The sequence below is a fragment of the Bos indicus genome, chromosome 17 (assembly GCF_029378745.1).
Source record: "Bos indicus isolate NIAB-ARS_2022 breed Sahiwal x Tharparkar chromosome 17, NIAB-ARS_B.indTharparkar_mat_pri_1.0, whole genome shotgun sequence".
Lineage (NCBI taxonomy): Eukaryota > Metazoa > Chordata > Mammalia > Artiodactyla > Bovidae > Bos > Bos indicus.
The window spans coordinates 9,749,046-9,771,347 of NC_091776.1; the positions used below are offsets into that span (position 1 = coordinate 9,749,046).

General features: G+C 40.4%; 1 protein-coding gene across 6 annotated transcripts in view; it reads left to right on the forward strand.

Moving 5' to 3' along the window:
• NR3C2 (nuclear receptor subfamily 3 group C member 2) overlaps positions 1–22,302 on the forward strand; it is a 439,369-nt gene that overhangs the window by 199,859 nt on the left and 217,208 nt on the right. For 4 of the 6 annotated variants that reach the window (XM_070770130.1, XM_019977557.2, XM_070770129.1 and 1 more), the window contains one exon: positions 19,251–19,402. In XM_070770130.1, coding sequence (XP_070626231.1) covers positions 19,251–19,402 — 152 coding nt within the window. The remainder of the gene's footprint in view (positions 1–19,250; positions 19,403–22,302) is intronic. The other 2 variants (XM_070770131.1, XM_019977561.2) reach the window with 1 other exon arrangement.

Here is a 22,302-nt window from a genome sequence, read left to right on the forward strand (position 1 = left end):
ATCTTTCCATTTAGTATGGCTATAATTATTGCAATAAACAAATAGTCTTCTCTGCCCAGAAGATAAACAGTGAACTTGAACACATATTTCAGAATTATGTTTCCCTCTGTCTCAGATCAATGCCTACCATTATTTTCCTTGGAAATACAGGCTATGTCTAGGTAACTATCCTGACTAAACTTGTATATACCCACCCTTCTAGAACTCCAATGAATTATTTGCCCCTCGTCTCTTTGTCCATCTTGTCCATCTGTTCTTAACTGTAGTTCCCTTCAAACACTTAACATATTCGGAAAGTTCATGCTACGTGCTTTTGTTTTATTTTTTTTTTTAAGCTTTTCTCTCCTGCCTTTCTCACCTGCATGAACTTGCCGTTTTTCCCTTGCACCAGCTTCCTCCTGCCTGTTGAACATGTTGGCCTGTCTTTTGCTGCTTGTTGGTCTGGGCTGAGGGCAGGGCAGGCAGGGCTCCAGTGCCCCTGGGGAGGCTCCCTGGGTGAGGCAGACTTTGACACCACAAGGTTTGCCTGTCCCAACACTGTGACGGGCTTCCCCAATGGCTCAGACAGGAAAGAATCTGCCTGCAAAAGAGGAGACCCAGGTTCGATCCCTGTGTGGGGAAGATCCACTAGAGAAGGGAATGGCAACCCACTCCAGTATTCTTGCCTGGAGAATTCCATGGACAGAGAAGCCTGCAGGGCTACAGTCCATGCAGTTGCAAAGAGTCAGACTTAATAGAGTGACTAACACTTCCACTTTCAAACACATCTGTATTATGTTCCCTCTATTTGAAAATATTTTATATTAAGCTTTACCAAAGAGATTGGTAGAGTGTTTCAAGCTCTAGAAAGGGAATACTGATACAGATTTTTTTTAATTTTTAAAAAAATTATTCCTAAAAACATGAATCTGCTATGGGTGAACATGTGTTCCCCATCCTGAACCCCCCAAACAGGTATTTATGGTACAGTTTTGAAAGAGGATATATGCAGTGTCCTTGAAATCAAGTTGGGACATCTAGCAATCCTAGTTCTACGGCACTGAGATAAAATATAGAAGGCTTAGTAAATCTTATTTTAGGGAATTCCCTGTAACGGAGAAAGGCCACTCATTCCCTCAGACCTCTGACGATCAGTCATCAGGGTGGTATCGTGGCCATCAGTCTGTTTCTCCTCCTCCAGCAGTAGTTGACATGGAGACATTTTTGAAGCAAGATAGATCTAAGCGACTTGTCCACTGCTTCTTGCCTTGTTGCTGTTAAAACCAGAGGAACGCCCTTCCTCAACATCACCACCTTTCATCACTATTTTTAGGCATTCTGAAATTTTTTGCACCAGCTCTGGTGGAACTACTTCTGACCACTAAACAATGTCACATTTGCTTTGATATCAATGCCATTTGCCTCATTTTAAAAACCTGCTTCATCTTTTCTCAGATCCATTCCAAAAGCAAAAGCCTAACTTGATTTTTTTAAACTTTTGGGAAATGCTTCTGTGATTGGTTTTAAGAATGTCAGGAAAATGATAAAAGTTATTTTGGTGCAAGTTAACAGTTGTCTTTCGTTAAGTACAGATTTTCACAACCTTGGAAGATAATTAAATGGAGTATTAATGCCAACTGTAAAAATATGAGTACCTTTTATTTGAAGGACAACCACATTTCACTGAAAGCAAGAAAGACTGGCATATTTACTTAAACAAATTCCAAAGGCATTTTCACACACACATGCACACACCATGGATAAACAGTGAAAGTGTGTATTTAAATCCTAATTCAGTACTCTTGGGGGCACTTTCTTTAATCTCGCGTCTCTCATCTCAGTTTTAAGAAGTAGAAGTTAACACTGAGTTAACTGAATCTAGACTTTTCATTTTGATTTTTCTTGGTTTGAGGAAGCACTCTTTCAAGCAAGCTTGATATATTTTGTAAGAGTGAGGAAAATAGTTTCACATGGACTCAGAAGTTAACACATGTATCAGTATTTCTCTACTTTCCAGTAGAGATTTGTCCACTCCCCTGGCCACACCACCCTCATTCCTGTCCAAGAATATGACTTCAAATTGTGGGGATTTTAGTGGATTTTGATAACTGGTCAAGGACTTAGACCAATGCTGGCATATGCTCAGTGCTTAGCAATGGTGTCGAGTGAATGAAAGGAGGGATGGATCAGTTGTTCAGCACCTACTATATTGCTCACAGCCCGTGAGCTCTGGGCTTGGAAAGAGACCTGGAGGTAATGAGGAAGGAAGTATAAGTGAGGTAGCTAGACAAAGAGGTGGCTCCACAACTGGCAAATATTTAAATACCCCTTTCAGTGTAAATATTTAAGCACGTTTAGTGTTTGCTCTGTTGTTGTTTAGCTGCGAAGTCCTGTCCGACACTTTTGTGATCCCATGGACTGTAACCCACCAGACTCCTCTGTCCTTGGGATTCTCCAGGCAAGAATACTAGAGTGGGTAGCCATTCCCTTCTCCAGGGGATCTTCCCAACCCAGGGGTGGAACCCATGTCTCCTGCATTGGCAGGTGGGTTCTTTACCACTGAGCCACCAGGGAAGTGCTAACGTCTGTTCTATGAAGACCAAATATACTCACATCTCTGATGATGATAGTAGCTTTCTTCTCAAAGCCAAAATATGTACGATAGTGGGGTTAGGCAGAGGAAGTGAGACAGAAGACAGAGCTGGAAAGGAAGAAGAAGCAGAGTATTTGGTAGATATTTTTTCCTTTATTATTTTTTTCCCTTAGAATTAAATAAGGTAGGTTACAAGATACCTGAACAAAACGGTTGCTCAGGAAATAAATAAATCATGCATTTTTATGTACCTTTGTTTTTTTATGTACCTCGTGGAGCAGCATTGAGTCAGCACATGGGTGCGTATGATCTTTGCTAGCCAAAAGGCAGCCTTTCTGAAACTTTGGGCATCACGTGTTTTTGGAGGGAGGCAATCAAAGAAACAGCCCCAAACATCAAACCCTAAGAATAATAAATCCCCAAAGAAAGTACACAGGATTCTGTCATTGTTCTGTTCATGTTAGGTCAGGAAATGAGCATGCAGTTTTATTTATTAACTTTTTTAAACTAGCATTTCACCTGAAGAAATGTAAAAGTGATGAAATTGATCAGAAAAAAAGTGAACAAAGTATGACACAACATTTTTTAAAAAAAAATTATAGCCAAGATTGCTGGGTTATATGATAATGGAAGGAAACTCAGTGATCTGGGTGTTGGATAAGCAATAAGGAATTGGAATAAGCAATATTAAAGTTCACTTCAATACTTGAGTGTGTTACTTTGAAGACCTGAGACCACCATGCTTAATAGAATGCTGTTGCCCACATAAGAATAGATGATCATTTTGTTGATTTGGAAATGCTGTACTGTGATAGACCCTAGTTTTATCATTAAAGCCTGTGGCAGAAATGTGTTAAATGAAACTGTAAGAAATGCCTGAATTGCAGGTAAAAAGCACAGGAGCACAGCAATTTCACATGGCTTGATCCTGCAAACTGTGCTTGAGTGGGAGAAATTTGAAAGGGAGCTCTGTAGGAACTTCAAGGCGAGCACAGGCAACTTTTAATGGAACAGTATAGCATTGATCCCTGGGTGCTGAAGACTATGGGGGCGGGGTCGACGGGGCGCCTCTGAATTTCTTTGCAGACTCAGTCACCAAGCCTACTGACTGGTGGTGCCCTGTGCTGGCTCCTACTTAAAGCCTCTGTCATTTTCTTCCGAAGGCATTCCTAATGAAGAATACCTGCACAGCAGAAGATTCCTGCATGTTTGAGGGTACGTGTGCGTTCCTCTTGAGCTGTCTGTGCACACATGCCTTCTTTTCAGAGCTTATCAGTGAGGTCGGTCATTTCCCGGATCAGCATTTTGCAGCTCTGACCAAACCTGTCTTTGTGGCGCTGTCTACAGACAGGAGCAGCCCCTAGTCACCCTGCCTTCAAGCAGAACGAGGACAGAGTGGCTCTTTTTGTGTGTGGTTAGACTTAGGCTCCCATGAAGAAAACCCTCATAACTAGAAAAATTCCTTAGTGTTTTGAAAAGGGACATATTTTTTTTTGCCTGTTAAAAGCTAAGGTATGAATGGGAAAGACTTTTTTTTCCTGATAGATTCCTTATACCTTTATTGAAAGATCATTTCAGGTATTAAGCTTATCTGAATGCAGTGATGTCATTTCACAATTGTAGAACTAACCCTAAGAAAATAAGCTTATTATTTGGGATTTATTTTTCATTTTTTTACCCCTAACTCTCAAATGATGATGCCTCATTGATTATTCAGACACTGAGATGATAAAGAATGAGTTTATTTGATTCAGTTAAGCATTTCTTCAGACGTTTGATGTTGTACTAAGATGCTGTTTTCGAACTCATGATTACCAAAGGGGAAAGGTGGGTGGGAGGAATGAATTAGAAGGTAGGATTAATATATACACATTACTGTATATAAAATAAATAATCACAAGGGACCTACTGTATAGCACAGGGAACTCTACTCAATAGTTCTATAATAACCTATATGAGAAAAGAGTCTGAAGAAGAATGGATATATAAATATGTATATCTGAATCAATTACCTTGCTCTACACCTGAAACTAACACAACATTGTAAATCAAAATAAAATAAGAATTGTAAATCATATAAAATAAAAATTAAATGTAAAAAAGATGCTATTTTTAATATTTCAAGGGTGATAACTCTGCTCAAAATCGGATATTGAGTAGATTTGAAGTCAATATGGCATGGTGCCCCATCAGGAAAAGTGCTAGAACATTGTCATTAATTGGTAGATTTTGCAGTGAGCTTCTCTAAATCTGTCACATGTAAATTGTTGAAATAATTTAGGCTGCCTCTCTATCCCATGTGAGAATCCTGAGTATGAGGCAGGTAGCATGCAAAGTGCCATTTGCAAAACCTCTATGAACTTATGTATGAGTCTTACATTGCAGCGGTCATAGCTGAATCAAGTTGGCAAATCAGAGAGCAATACCAGTGGTGATAAAAACGATTATTTCTAGAATTGAAGGCAACTCAGAGAAAAAGCAGCTGGAGTTTTGGACTCATTACTTAAACTTATAAAAAGAAGCCATATCCTGTTGCTCAGAGAGGCCACGATGAAGCATTTTTTTCATCAACTTCTTGCAAATGTGATAAACAAAAGACATACTGAACTCCGTAATTTCTAAATAACTCAGGCTCGGGACCCATAGCTCGGCCCAGTGCCCGGCAGGGCTCAGTGTCACAGGCTGCTGCAACGGCATCAAAGTCCGCATCTTAGCTAACTCAGGGAAAAAAACTTAAATCGGGTTTAATACCTATAGTATGTTTGTTTTTTCACAATTTTTGTCTTTGTTTACTTTTCCAATTTAATATCTATTTTATATCGGAGGCTAGCTGAATTACAGTGTTGCATCCGTTTCGGGTGTACAGCAAAGTGATTCAGTTGTATGTATACATATATTCATTCTCTTTCAGATCCTTTTCCCGTATAGATTGTTACAGAATACTGAATAGAGTTCCCTGTGCTATACAGTAGGTCCCTGTTGGTTATCTATTTTTATATACAGTAGAGCATATAGTTAATTCCAACCTCCTTATTTATCCCTCCCCTTTGGTAACCATAAGTTTGTTTTGTAAGTCTCCTAGTCTGTTTCTGTTTATAGTATGTTTCAAAAGCAAAGTCACTGTAATTAAAAACAGTCAAGCAAGCATTTTGTGATAATCTTCTTAAAATAATAACTTTATACACTCAAGCAAGTATTTGGAGGTAATCTCCTTCAAAAATACTTTATAAAGTACTGACCCACCGATTGTGTAATTAGCTCATGATTCCTTCTAAGGGGATTCTAAATACATTTGCTGCTGCTGCTGCTAAGTCGCTTCAGTCGTGTCCAACTCTGTGTGACCCCATAGACGGCAGCCCACCAGGCTCCCCCATCCCGGGGGTTCTCCAGGCAAGAACACTGGAGTGGGGTGCCATTTCCTTCTCCAATGCATGAAAGTGAAAAGTGAAAGTGAAGTCGCTCAGTCATGTCTGATCCTCAGCGACCCCATGGACTGCAGCCTACCAGGCTCCTCCATCCATGGGATTTTCCAGGCAGGAGTACTGGAGTGGGGTGCCATCACCTTCTCCACCAAATACATTTACTAACTTATAATATGCATTTACTAATGTATGACACACATGCCAGTGATTACAGAGGCAAAATAAAATGTGGATGCATTTTTTAGCACATATACTTGGTCATTGTATTAGCAACCACTGATTGGCATATATATGCTCAATAAGTGTCTCTGGAGATGATTTGGTGTTAGAGCTTTCGAGACTTTTTATGTGCTCAAGTTACAAGGTAATAGTTTTATGAAAAAAACAATTTCTCTAAATGTGGAAGCTTCTTAGCAGAGAAGATGAAGATTCTCTTTCATAAGGCTTATATGTGTATCTTACATATGCAGGAAAAACCATCACTAAGGCCAACAGTGACCGCATCCCAGCTGTCCACCTTTAGTCTTGTTCCCTTGATGGCATCAAACACTGTTGGTCCGCCATTCTTGATCTCCTCCCTTTGATTCCAAGAAGCTACATCCTCTGCCTTCTTGCCTCTTTGGTCTTCCTTCCTCAGGTTGGTTAGCAAATTCTTTCTCCACCTAACCAGAAATGTGTTTTCTGTAGATTTCCATCTGTGACCTTCTTTTCTCCTAATTTCACCTTTTACCTGGGTGACTTCATTCATTGTTCTGTGAATAAAATCTAGAGTTCCCAATCTCAAAGAGTCACTACCTCTTTAGTATGTCCCAACTTTTGTCTTCTTCAACATGTTTTTCCTGCTTCCTCTTTTCAGTGGTCCTTAGTTTTCTTCCAATTTATCAGCTCTTTTTGCTGCCATTGTCTGTATTGTACGTATTAAAGTTGTCATCAGTCAATTTGTGTCTGTCACGTGGTAGATCTTTGTACCCATCTCTCTTTATTTTCTGTGTCACTGTTGTAATTGTCTACCAGGTGTTTCCATTCATGATCCTAGAATCATCTCTAGCTACTGAATCTGGTCTTAGAGACTCATGATGTGGGCCTTTCTCCATATTTGTCAGGGTATAACTCATCGAGTTCTGGATTCCGGTGCATTTGTCCTCGTCTGGACTTTTTTTCTTGGTCTAGCTCATTTTCACCTTGCCGTTTCTTCATCAAGTTTTCCTTCAACCCAACTGCAAGTCATTGGACTCTCTGTGGATTATGATTTCTTTTCAAGCCATGAAAAGTGAAAGTTGCTCAGTCATGTACGACTGTTTGCTACCCCATAGACAGTCCATGAAATTCTCTAGGCCACAATACTGGAGTGGGTAGCCTTTCCCTTCTCCAGGAGATCTTCCCAATCCAGGGATCAAACCAAGGACTCCCACATTGCAGGCACATTCTTTACCAGCTGAGCCACAAGGGAAACCCAAAAATACTGGAGTGGGTAGCCTGTCCCTTCTCCGGTGGATCTTCCCAACCCACGGATCAAACCAGGGTCTCCTGCATTGCAGGTAGATTCTTTACCAACTGAGCTATCAGGGAAGCCCTTTTTAAGCTATGCTTCTGCTGCTGCTAAGTCGCTTCAGTCCTGTCCAACTCTGTGCGACCCCATAGACGGCAGCCCACCAGGGTCCTCTGTCCCTGGGATTTTCCAGACAAAAATACTGGAGTGGGTTGCCGTTTCCTTCTCCAATGTAGGAAAGTGAAAAGTCAAAGTGAAGTCGCTCAGTCATATCCGACTCCTAGCGACTCCACGGACTGCAGCCTACCAGGCTCCTCCGTCCATGGGATTTTCCAGGCAAGAGTACTGGAGTGGGGTGCCATTGCCTTCTCCAATTTAAGCTATGGATGACTGCTATTACACAGTGACTTTAATATTTACCAGTCTCCAGGTCTTACCTAGAGTGTAAATTCATTGAGAATAAAAGCCATTTGCTATCTTTGTGTTCTCAGAAGTACTTTCACATAGCTTTTGTTTAGTAAAAAAATCATTTGAATAAAATGATTCATTAACTGCACAGTGGCCAGTAATTATATTTGATCATTTGTTTTGTTAGAAAATACATTTTCAGCTAGATTTAAATGTTTTCCCTATTTCCCAAAAAATAGACTTTGCATATTTTGATCAAATGTGAATTTGTTTAGCCATAGTTGAAGGATAAAAAGTCACTTGAATGCCCTTCTAGCATAGATTCTTATCTTTAAAATGAAATTTTGCCCATATTAGGGTGGGCTTAAGCTTCCTGTAATCCAAAATATTCTTGCCTTTTTTCTTCCTTTTAGATCTCTACCAAAATACTTCCCTGCGGTGCTGAAGCTACCCTCTGTTGATTATTATTTTAAATCTTTTACGGGAAAATTGCATTCACTTAAATGAAATTTAGTGTGTAGAAAATACTTACCTTATTAACAGAGCCACTGTAATGAATATTACTAATGGTGTAAACTGTCGTGAAAACAAAGAAAAGTAAATTGAAAAAACTAATCAGCCATTGTTGTGCTTTACATGTTCTTTTCCAAACTATTCACATCCTTGAGGTTTCCGTATCAGGTAGCTGTATGGTAACTATCTGTAAATTTTATTTATGTACCTGAGATTGGAAGACGTGAACCAATTATTTAATTCCTGTCTATGGTACACTTTATGGTACATTAAAAAGCAGAGACATTACTTTGTCAACAAAGGTCCGTCTAGTCAAGGCTATGGTTTTTCCAGTGGTCATGTATGGATGTGAGAATTGGACTGTGAAGAAAGCTGAGTACCAAAGAATTGATGCTTTTGAACTGTGGTGTTGGAGAAGACTCTTGAGAGTCCCTTGGACTGCAAGGAGATCCAACCAGTCCATCCTAAAGGAGATCAGTCCTGAGTGTTCATTGGAAGGACTGATGTTGAAGCTGCACCTCCAATATTTTGGCCACCTGATGTGAAGAGTTGACTCATTGGAAAAGACCCTGATGCTGGAGGGATTGGGGGCAGGAGGAGAAGGGGACAACAGAGGATGAGATGGCTGGATGGCATCACCAACTCAATGGACATGAGTTTGGGTGAACTCCAGGAGTTGGTGATGGACAGGGAGCCCTGGCATGCTGTGGTTCATGGGGTTGCAAAGAGTCAGACATGGCTGAGTGACTGAACTAATATGGTATACTATGAATTGCATCTTAAGAGAAGGAATCTTATTTAGTGATGAATCATCTCCTGAGACATTAATGATCTTATTGTCAAAAATAATACCATTAAAGAAAATAGACCACAAGAATCACTCCCAAACATTCCTCCTAAATAATGGGAAAACTACAATGAGATCAGATCAAATCAGATCAGTCGTTCAGTCCTGTCCGACTCTTTGCAACCCCATGAATCACAGCACACCAGGCCTCCCTCCCTGTCCATCACCAACTCCGGGAGTTCACTGAGACTCAAGTCCATTGATTCAGTGATGCTATCCAGCCATCTCATCCTCTGTCGTCCCCTTCTCCTCTTGCCCCCAATCCCTCCCAGCATCAGAGTCTTTTCCAATGAGTCAACTCTTTGCATGAGGTGGCCAAAGTACTGGAGTTTCAGCTTTGGCATCATTCCTTCCAAAGAAACCCCAGGGCTGATCTCCTTCAGAATGGACTGGTTGGATCTCCTTGCAGTCCAAGGCACTCTCAAGAGTCTTCTCCAACTCAGGTTAAAAATTGTGACTCAAAATATATGTTTATTAAAACAAAAGGAAATAGCAAAAAAGTGTTTTGTTTTTTGTTTTTTTTTGCCTAATTTGTGTGTAGATGAAAATAAGCATTTTAGTAAACTAGTTATTAAGAGGTGATTTGTTTTTGAAATGTATTTTTTGTATACTGAGTGTTCTCCAGATTCTTAAATTTATTTTTCCTTATATAAAAAAGTATGTGTTTATCCTAATGACCTTATGGGGCTGTTCCCAGTTACATGTACAGAAAGAGAGGAACCAGAATTTTTAAAATGGATGCTTGAGTCTGTATTCACACAGGACATTGCCTATACAGTAAATAATCAATATGGTTATTGTTGTACCATTCTCTTATACTGTATTTTTAAAAACCTTTTTTTTCCTGCTGCTAACCAATGTTATGCATGCTTGTATAAATTTACAGCACTACAGAAAAATATGATATAGAAAAGTAGAATTATCTGTAGTTCTGTTACTATGCCAGTCAATAATCAGTTCAGTTCAGTCGCTCAGTCGTGTCTGACTGTTGCGACCCCATGGCCTGCAGCATGCCAGGCTTCCCTGTCCATCACTAACTCCCAGAGCTTACTCAAATTCATTCCATTGAGTCGGTGATGCCGTCCAACCATCTCATCCTCTGTCGTCCCCGTCTCCTCCTGCCCTCAATCTTTCCCAGCATCAGGGTCTTTTCCAATGACTCACCTCTTCACATCAGGTGGCCAAAGTATTGGAGTTGCAGCTTCAACATCAGTCCTTCCAGTGAACACCCAGGACTGATTTCCTTCAGGATGGACTGGTTGGATCTCCTTGCAGTCCAAGGCACTCTCAAGTGTCATCTCCAACACCACAGTTCAAAAGCATCAATTCTTTGGCGCTCAGCTTTCTTTATAGTCCAACTGTCACATCAATGCACGACTACTGGAAAAACCATGGCTTTGACTAGATGGACCTTTATTGGCAAAGTAATAACATCTCTGTAATACCGATTCATACTGGCTAGAATTTAAATACCACTAAATGTGTGACAGTGTTGTAAGTGCTGTTGAGTATATTGATTAATTTAGCCATAGAGAAGAATGAAATAATGCCATTTGCAGCAACATAGATAGATAGAGCTAGAGATTATCACACTAAATGAAGTAAGTCAGAGAAAAACAAATACCGTACGATATCATGTATATGTGGAATCTAAAATATGACACAGATGAACCGATTTATGACACAGAAATAGATTCATAGACCTAAAAACAAATGTGTGATTACCAGGGGAAAGGGGGGTGAGGGAAGGATAAATTAGAAGATTGGGATTCGCAGATACAAACCAGTATATACAAACTAAACAACAAGGTCCTAATGTATAGCGCAAAGAACTAGATTCACTATCATGTAATAAAAACCATGATGGAAAAGAAAATACTTTGACAAAAATACTTTGTTTACAATAAAAATCGGATTCCTAAAAAAATATGTGTATATACACACAAATATATATGTTTGTTTTGAGTCATTTAATCTATAAGAACCCTATCAGGTATGACTTGTTATCACTGCTTTTCAGATGACAGAACTGGCCCAGAATGGTTAAGTAACCTGATATGCTTGTTCCCAGTTTTTTCTATGGGTAGATTATCATTTGATATTATTGCTATTGTATTATTTACAAAAATAGGAACAGAACATACTGATGCTGTTTTAGCACGGTCAGGTCCAAAACAAACTGCCCTGAACCACCAAAACTGCTCCTCACTCCACTATGTAAATGCAAATAGCACCAGCATACAATTTTTCTGCAAGTCTGGTCAGTACTATCTACTTAAAGAATGAAAAGGCCCTTTCTCACTGTCTTCACTCCTTTAAGCGGAATCCAAGCTGTTATCATCTCCTGCCTGGATAATTGCCGGAGTCGTCGTGGCTGGTCTCCCCACTTCCAAGATCACCCACTCCTGTAGTCCATTCTCCAGGCAGCAGCCAAAGTCTGATTTTTAAATGTCACTCAGATCATGTTACCCTTCTGCTTAAAACATCTCAATATTCACATCCCTCGTGATGGTACTGAAAATAGCACCCTGAGTCATCGTCACAGCCCTGGAGACCCGTGTGGTCCCTCTCTGTCTTCTTGGGCCCCACCCCCCACCTCCTCCCATCTCCCTGCCTCCTTGCAGCCACATTTCCATCTCTGGACCATGTCATGCTCATTCCTACCTCCGGGACTTTGCACTTTCTCTTCCCTTCGTTGTCATTTTTGCACGGTCGCCTCCTATGTCCTTTCAGTCTCCCCAAAGCAGCCTTCACAGGCGACCTTTCTAAAGAATCCTAACCCTCCAGTGCCCCATCCAATCTTGATCTCTGTCATTTTCTTCGAAGCACTTACCACTATCTGAGTTTATTTCCTTATTTCTATATTGTCTTTTTTTCCTTCTGTGGTAAAAACTCCATGAGAATAGGAATTTTCTCATTCAGCCGAGTGCCTAAAAAAGGCGGGGCATATCAGGCTTTCAATGAATAGCTCAATTAACGAACAATTTAGACACCAGCAATAGAAGGATGTTTCCTGTAGTAGTATTTGCAGATGCCTCTGAATTCTCACTTTGCTCTAGATTGCTGAATGAATGCTTGAATTGATTGCACATGGAAAGAAACTTTTCAGCAGCTACGGATGTTGGTAAAAGCATCTATCTGATTAAATGAAAGTACAAAAGACAGGTTTGCTTATTTCTTACTGAGTGGGCTTCAGAAACGACACAGAGTATTCTTGTTGTGTGAAGAATCCTGGTCACTGAATAGCGGACCAATCACTGCAGTGTTGTTAGGTAATTGTTATGAAGATGGGGAAACAACACAGCGATTCCTGCGAAAGCAGAACATGGTATATTAGCATTCACAGCCAGATCCTCCAGTTATATTTTGATCAGTTAAAGTTCCTTTTTCTTGCACAGCTTCTTATTGCTTCTCCCTAAACACCCAGCCGTTTTAAGAAGAAAGCTAGCCCAGTTAGTGTTTTTAATGATGGGTTAGTATAGCCCCTTCCAGTTGTCACAAAAATCAGTATGAACCTTTGATTAACCTCTTCAACTCTTCACTGAATCATTAGAACTATTCTATTTGATACTGAAAATACTTGCATCTTACTTGTATTTCCCAAAGAGAGACATTTGTCTTTACAAGTGGAAATACAATGCTCACTCATTTCTGCTTTAATGATATTTTAACATTTATGTGTTAAGTCCTATGAACTACCTTTGTCTGATTATAAAATTCTTTCTGAGAACAATATTTCTTTGATTACCAAGACCAAAAATGACCGGGTTGGGAAATTTTCCCCAACTCTTTAATATTAAAATGGTTTTTAGCAGGTGGAGTACCATTTGAGTGCATACATGTATACAGAAATTCCAAGCAAAATCAGCATAGCACTCATATAGCTGCAAGTAAGGTTTTAAGTGCCATAGGACTAGCTATTCTAGAAAGAGTAAGTTTTTACATGTAGATGATTTTCTGCTGAACCAGATCAAAGAATGGCTATGTATAGGAAACTTTCTGTAATTTGAACTTGAAGTCCATTTTTTGGATAAAACTTCATTATGACAGGCTGTTCCATTTATCTTTTGTACTCATCTTTATCTTAAAAGTATATCTTAAAAAAGATCTTAGAGATCACCTATTCAACCTTTTTAATGGGGAGAATTATAGCCCAAAGAGGAAAGGGGGCTTTGTTAAGGTTTTAGCAGTTAGTGGCTAAGCTAAACCGAGAACAGGAGGCTTTCTTGCTAAGTCCCTGTTCCTGCCTTTACCCCTGTATGTTTGGGACTCACATCCAATGAAGATATTTAGCTGTAGTAAGATGTTAATGTCTTGTGCATACTATAAATTCTGACATTCAGAGTCACTCAGTGAGCTTTGTGTTCTGATAAAACTCAACATCTAAGAAAATTTCAAGACCTGCTTCCCTCTCTTGCTCTTTCTCTCCTCCCTGCCCCCACTTACAAAATGTGGCAATGCATTTCCTAACACTGGATGGATACCCTCCCAACCATGTACCATCTTTCAGTTTCAGAGATATCGCATCATAGGATGTCAGTGGAGACGGGAGTTTTCCTGACCCATCCACCCATTATGGCCTGTCTTCTATGTTAATAATGCACTTGGTTGTGGGATGGCTTGCTGAGCTTGTGAGGAGAGTCTGTCTCCCTGGATGCCTTTCTCCCTGCTCTCTGCAAAGCTAAATGAACCATAGGGGAATTGAACCTATAACCTTGGCCTCATTAATTTACCTGCAGTAAAAATCACCTTTTGGAAATGAATGTTCTGCTGTGATAAGATTAAGGGTGTGATTTCATTCATTCAATAAATAGTCCCAGCATGACATTAATGGCAGCAGAGAGCACAGAGAGGCAGAGGACAAGGTCTTTGCCCTCAAGGGCTTGAGATGAGTGCTCCAATCAAGAGTGTCAGGGCAGAAGTGATGACCACGGAGGCAGCGGGATTAGCAAAATGCAAAAGTAAATCATGAGAACAGAGAGGGTTGTGTCCTGCCGGAAGAACATCAGGGACCCTTGAAGGATGGACGGGTTTTCCAGGAGTTGGACTGGGGGTGGGTATACAGATGGTGGTGCCCAAGCCCGTGGATGGGGAGATTGCAGTGTGGTGAGCACAAGCGCGAGAGGACCTGCAGGAGAAGGCGGAGAAGGAAGAGGCACACAGACGTTATCATGATGGTGGTATTGGGCACGGGGATGATGGAATATTTCTAACCTGGAAAGTAGTAGAATCAGAGCTCTGTCACAGGAAGTGTCTTTGTCAGCCACCGTAGAATGAATTGGAAGGGAGGCTGGGGTTGAGGGAGAACCCTGAGGAAGTGATGAGGGTCTGAAGCAGGCTTCCCAACAGGGTGAGGGGAAGTGATGGAAGTGGGTCAAGGCCGGACGAGCAGGGCTTGGGAACTGAGTAGATGTGATATTGAGTGTTTGTACCTGGGTGCCTAGCAGATGGCAGTATCCTTCCCGAAGCCAGGAGAAGACAGAGGCAGGGCAGCTTTGTAAAGGAAGTGGACACATAAAATCGGAACATCGGGGAGAGGTTGGAGTGGGATGTAAAGATTCAGAAAGTCGTTCAGCAGGAGAGCTGTCTGAGCTGGGATAAGTGGATGAGATCATCGAGATAAACTGTAGAAATGAGAATAAAGATCTCCAAAGGTAGAACACTGAAGAAAATCTACACCGGCGATCAAGACAGTGAGTAAAGAGCCTCAGAAATAGAGAGTGAGCTCAGTAGACCCTTACAGACACCGAAGAAGCAGAGCAATGCCAAGAGGTACGTGGATGCGCTCTTGTAATTGAGAGATGTCAGCAAACAAGAAGGGAAAATAACCCAGGTTTGCTTTAATTCTGTCATTGGCCAAATTCTTGTTTTAATTAGGATTTCATAATGCATCTCTTTGATGCTTCTCTTTGCCTTTATCTTAATTCAGTTCCACTATATACTTTTCTCGAGAGAGTTAAGAACCAAGCACATTCTTGTATGTAAGGAGTGCAGTAGGAGTTCAGAATTGATGATGGTTGTGAAAAGGCCAGTCATCTTAGACCACTCATTTATCCCCAGTGTTAACAGGAGCCTTATCTGTACCAAGGACTGTGCCATGCCCTGCGGACACAGTGGCAAAGAACCACAGACACAGGTCCAGGCCCCTGTTGAATTTACCTTCTTGTGTGAATGAAGCAAAATCAAGAGGAAAATAAAGAGACTAAAGAAGGAAAATAGACAACACGTTCAGTGGTGACGTGTGCTAGGGAGAAAATAAAGCAGAAGAGGAAAGGGGTTCAGAAGAACGAGTATTTTCAGTAGAGAGGTCAGGGAAGGACTGACTGAGGAAATAACATTTGGATGAAACCCTGAAGAAGCAGGGACATACATATCTAGGTGAACAGAGGACAGCACGTGCCAAGGCCCTGAGGTGGGTGCATGCCCGGTGTGTTTGAGGTCTGGCAAGGAGACCAGTGTTGCTGAAGGACAGCAGGCATGTGAGAAAGGTTAGTAAACTTATAGGAACCATACTGGGGCCCTGTGGTCATAGGTTGACCCTGACTTTTCCTCTGAGTGTAAGGGAAAGCCCTTGGATGGTTTTGAGCAAAGAAATAAATAAGAATCATTCTGGCTACAGGAGAAGGAAGGGGACAAGGACACACAGGAAGATCAGTGAGCAGGCTTCTGCACATCCCAGGAAGAGGTGTTGGTGGCATGGACTAGAGTGGTCCCAGAGGAACTATGGGAAGTGATCCAAATATGTATGCTTTCAGAGGGTAGAGGAAAGAGAAGTTAACAGACTGAGAAAGAAAACAGAGGTAAAGAGTCAGGAATGAGTCCAAGTTGCTGTAGTGGTCTGCTAGGGCTGCGTAACGAAGCACCACAAACGGGTAGCTGAAATAAGAGGAATGTATCCTTTCCTGGTTCTGTAGGCTCGGCCATGCTTAACGTGTCGGCTGAGTTGGTTCCTTCTGAAGGCTGTTGGGAAGAATCCGTTTCATTCCTCTCTCCTAGCTTCTGGTGGTTCGTTGGCCTTCCTTGGCTTGTAAGAGGATCACTGCCTTCATCTTCACATAGCATTCTGCCCGTGTGTGACTGTGCTCCAATGTCTTCTAACAAGAACATCAATCAAACGGGACTAGGGACCCACCCTTCTCCAGAAGGACCTCATCTCAACTAACTATGTCTGCTGTGGCCATATTCCCAAATAAGATTCCACTAAATCCAAATAAGATTTAGTTTTAGGTGAAAGACTAAAAATAAGGTTACCATGCAATCTAACAATCCCACTCCTGGGCATAAATCCAGACAAAACTAATTCACAAGGTATTTTGTACCCTCATGTTCATAGCAGCACGATTTACGAAAGCCAAGACATGAAAACAGCAACCTGAATGCCAATTGAGAAATGAATGGATAAAGAAGACGTGGTACATATATGCAATGGAATACTACTCAGCCATAAAAGAACAAATTAATGCTATTTGTGGTAACATGGATGCAAGTAGGGATTATCATCCTAAATGGAGTAAGTCAGAAAGACAAATACCATATGATCTCACTTATATGTGTAACCTAAAATACGGCAAAAATGAACCTATCTACAAAGCAGAAACCAACTCACAAACATGGAGAATAGACTTGTTTTGAGGGGCTAGGGAAAGGATGAATTGTTACTTTGGAGTTCACGGATGTCAATATCACGTGTAGAATGGGAAAACAACAAGGTCCTTCTGAATAGCACAGGGAATGGTATTCAATATCCTGAGAATAACCATAATGGAAAAGAATATATATACATGTATAACTGAGTCTCTTTGGTGTTCAGCAGAAATTAACACAACATTGTAAACTGACTGTACTTCAGTTTTTGAAAAAAGATTGCCCTCTGATGCCCTAGGGGCCAGGACTTCAATTTACCGATTTGGGGTGGGCAGGGAACACAATTCAGTCCGTAGCAGTTGCCAAGAAAATGTGTTTGGAGAGGAGAGGAGAGTTCCAAAGACTAACGTTAAGAGGCTTTTAAGTTTGAGGACCCAGACCAAAGCTCACAAAAATGTTCAGTGCAAATCCCGTGTATGCTTGTAGTTGTAGAAAAGCACTTACATGTTAGTAATGACTTTTAAGCTATATCCTAATTGTTTATGGCTTCCTGGTACTTCCTGTGCAGCATAGGAAAGTCAGACAGAGTATGGATTGAGTTTTACTGGCTAATATGCCAAAGAATTTATTGGTGCTGAAATGGAATGTTTTGAATGTCATAAAGAAGTCAAAGGACACTAATAAAAATAATAAAGAGCACTTTTCTCAGAAGGAGAAACAACTTTGGAGAACATCATTTCAGCCCTTGATTTAAGAAGTCGTTTTCTAAAAAGTCAGTCATGCTATAGTGCTTGAGCAGTGGCTCCTTCATCTGTTTCTGATGAGAATGTAGTTAAAACATATAAAATCATTTAAAAAAATCATCAAGGCAATAGTACCACATTTTAGCTAATTCGAAAAATAGAGAAATCATCATGGTAACTTAACCATTCTAGCCTTTTGATATGTTTTCTTTGAGTCTTTTTTTTTCATGTTCCTGCTGTTTAACATAGAGACAAAAGCTTGGATAGCAAGGCGGTAGTAGAGACATACAACAAATCTACCCGACATTTCCTCAGCATGTCCAGCTCAAATTTCTCTTGCCTTCCAGCTCATATTGCACATTCTGCCTCCTCTGACCCATCTTTGTCTGGCTAAGGTCTAATCATCCTTCAAAACTCAGAGGGCTTTGGGGAAGCCTTGTGACTGGAGTATTCCCACCCTTACTGGTACGGAAAGCTGTGGCGCCATACTACCCCACACCTAAGGACATACCATGATACTTCACGCCTTCACCAGCTTTGATGACAGGAGCTGGGCAGTTATTTCCTCAGGACCTTTTGCAGGACCTGCGGGTAGATATTCAATAAATGCATGTAGACTAGGAAAGAAAACATCGTTTGCCTGGTCCACATCTGCCACTGAACCATGAGACCTTACTAGAATTTAAAACTGTTTTGTTCAGATTGTGCCATAACCCAATACAGGAATATGTAATATATCTTGAGAAGAGTCTCCTTAAAAAGTATTCCATGTATACTGTTGCTTCAGGGGTTAAATTTATCCCTCAAAACGGAATCCTTCAGTTTGTAGCCATGAAAGTCCCCTTAGATAGTTACATATGTGGCTTGTTTTTAGTGTTGACTATGTCCCTTCCCAGGTGGTCCTAGTGGTAAAGAATCCGCCTGCCAATGCAGGAGACGCAAGAGATGTGGGTTCGATCCCTGGGTCAGGAAGATCCTCTGGAGGAGCACATGGCAACCACTCCAGTATTCTTGCCTGGAGAATCCCATGCATGGAGGAATCTGAGGAGGGGGCTACAGTCCATAGGGTCGTAAAGAATTGGGCACAACTGAAGCAACTTAGCACACACACATGTCTCTTTAAATTGGTAAACACAATGAACTGAATTGAACACGCCCAGGTAAGTTAACATGGAAACAATGCAGGAGCTTAGAGGGTGAAATTGCTGGCAATACAGACAAGAATTAATTTTAATTTGTGCATTGTTTTGGAGAGGGGAGAGTTTTTCACCTGGCATAATTGAGATACAATCTGAGTCCAAGTGAAGAGAGTTGATAGGTATTGCAATAGCCCTTTGATGCCAAAAATACTTTCATGATGACTTGGCTCAAGATTTCTCTCCTCCCTGTTCACCTAGAATGCAAATAATATTTTTGGTACGCAGTCTCAAAATTAGGAAAAGGAAGAAAAAGTTTACATGAGATTGTTTATGGTTTCCTAGTACTGAAAAGAGGCTTTGCTATAGGGGATTTGATACATTACTCCTCTTATGAAGGTTTGGCCTTCATTTCCTACGTGATATGGGACCTTATTGAATGTATTGAACTGAGATGAATGACAGATATTGAGCTAAGCTGTACAGCAAATGTGCCACTGTGGTGTAGTTACTTAAATCTTGATTTCTTTCCCCAGCTCTACTTTACGAAGTGTTTCTACTGGATCCTCAAGACCTTCCAAAATATGTTTGGTGTGTGGGGATGAGGCTTCAGGATGTCATTATGGGGTAGTAACCTGTGGCAGCTGCAAAGTGTTCTTCAAAAGAGCAGTGGAAGGTAAATGTTCATGTGGGTGTCCTTTACACATTTTTTCTTCGTGTATAGTTTCCTCGTACAGTTAACTCCATAGCATTATTGAGAAATAATCAAAAAGTGTTTTTAGATATAATCTGTCAGTGAAAAAGAATAATAATGCCTTGCCTAAAAATCACTTGGAGATTTTTCACTGAACCATATTTAATGGCCAAAATTTGAAATCGTGGATTGGGAACAGTCAGTCAAAAACACTGGGTTTTTTGGTTGTTGATTTATCTCAGTTTGTTTTTTTCACTGAGACTTAGAAAAATAATTGTATGTCACCAGAATTTAATTTGCATGATCTAAAAGGGCGTTTTTTAAACAGTATGTCTGCCTGGTCTGTGTTTCTATATAAATATATGTGTTTGTGGCAAGTTAAAACATATCAGGATCATGTGTGTAATTTAAGCTGTATTCCTCACAGAATTATGTCATTTAATAGCTGCTTGAGATTCCGTGTCTCCATTTGAGTCCTAGTTTTGTTCTTACTGAAAGTTTTCAAACCACTGTATTAAATGAAAAATTGTACTGAGATTCAAGTATACGCAGGATAGCTTTTGCTTCCGTCCAAGTAACCGTACTTCCTAAAAAGAAATGGTCTTTTGGTTTGTTTCTGCCTTACTCCAGCCTCACTTCCAAGCAATTAATTAACATCATATTCAGGCCAGATGGTTTAATTAATGATGAGCATTAAGACTGGTCAAAGTGTAGAAGTTTTTGCTATCAGGAGAAGTATTGTGTTATAAGTATTATCGACACTTATTCTCACTAAAGAGTTCAGCCTCAAGATATCTGCAGGTGTATTGCTCAGAATATTTTTCTGAGAGATGAATTGGTGCTTTAGAGACTTTTAAGCATACATGATTTGAATGTTTCATCTTTATTTTGCTGATTCTTTAGAGACTTTTAAGCATAAATGATTTGAATGTTTCATCTTTATTTTGCTGATGACCACAGGAAATGTCCTTAGTTCTCAGATGAAGAATGCTGACTGAATAGTTATGTCTGTGCTTCTGAGATTGATTCTGCATTATTTAATTGATAGCACATGATTCATGTTATTTACACAATTAATTATTTAATAGTCCCCAAACCCAGCATTGAATTGATAATAGGAGTTCTGTATCTATTTCTCAGGAGATGCACTCTTGTTACAGATGACAGAAAATTCCACAGAAACTGGGTTGAGAACAAATGGAAATTCATTGGCTCACATAAGTGGAAAGTACTCTTACGGGTGTGGCTTTGGGCAAGCCATGGTCTTAATCCGGGTCATTCACACGCAATCTCATTCTCTCGCTTGACTTTGCTCTGGCTCTCTTTTCATGTATTTTCTCTCATGGTGATGAGACAGCCACCAGACCTCCTTTAAAAAGAGGTTTGAAGTTCCCAGGAGTTATTATAAAACCCCCCAATTGAATCTCCATAGTCTGACTTGACTCACACGGCCCCCTCCAAACCAGTCACCATGGCAGGGGAGGGCAGCAATCTGATAGGCTGGTTCTGGCCAACCTGAACCACTTAGACCAACCGTGGGGATGAGCGTTTCCTGGAGAAGAAGGTGGGGTCTATTATGAGAAGGCTGATTTCTAGAAAACAGGGGAAAGAAGTATGTATAAAACTGAAATCAATATAATTTTTTAAGACTGTCTGCCTGCCACCCTCTTCTTTCTTAACTCTGTGATTGACTCAGTAATAGAAAAATAAATAAGGTTTGACACTGACATCTTTCTTATGCCACTATATACCTTCCGATATAAGGGTTCCCCTCGCAGGCTCATTAATGTGTGAACAAAGGTGGTAAGTAAAAATAAAGCAGTGAGAGAAGGACGTTCAGAGAGAGTGTCCTGTATTACCCTACCTACAGGTCAGCTTTCATATCAGAGCCCACGTTTTGGCTATTTACAAAACCTGCCCTTCTCTGCGAAAAGGTTTTCTAGATGTTTTTGCTTAGTTGTTGTTGTTTTAAGTAGTTTCTCTAGAAGTAGCTAAGGAAGGAATTGTTTTTATAACTGAGGGACATATAAATATGGAAAAGCCTAAACGTGGATATGCTTTTGTTTCATTGGAGTGCCAATCAGTAATAATGGATAATGAACTTTGATGAGTGCCTTTTACAACTTTTATTAATATAGCATATTTACTCTTTATTTGGTAATTAGAATTTATCACTCAAATATAAACTTCATGAGAGTAATGACTTGTTTTTGTTTTGTAATTTGTACTTGCTTACTCTCTTATCATGGGTGCGTGTGAAAGAAATAGGACCACCTTTGAATCAGAATTTTTTGGTTTAATAAGAAATTATTTTAAAAATATTTTATCTAATTCAGGGGATTAATTTCACAAAGCTATGGTATATGAGAAGGCAATGGCAACCCACTCCAGTACTCTTGCCTGGAAAATCCCATGGATGAAGGAGCCTGGTAGGCTGCAGTCCATGGGGTCACGAAGAGTCAGACACAACTGAGCGACTTCACTTTCACTTTTCACTTTCATGCATTGAAGAAGGAAATGGCAACCCACTCCAGTGTTCTTGCCTGGAGAATCCCAGGGACGGAGGAGCCTGGTGGGCTGCCGTCTATGGGGTTGCACAGAGTCGGACACGACTGAAGCGACTTAGCAGCAGCAGCATGGTATATGAGTGTTATTCTTATTCATCTTTTTACAGATGAAGACATTTGGGATCAGACCCAGTCAACTAACCTGTTCAGAATCATAAGATCAAACTTAAACCCATATTAGAGTCTTATGACTCCAAAGCTAGATCCAACCAAAGGCCTCATAACTAAATCTCATAATCTGTTGTTTCCATTTTCCATAATTATCAAGTTTGTGAAAACCCTACTCTATATGTCATGCTTTATGCCTGCTCAGTGACCATGGTGGCA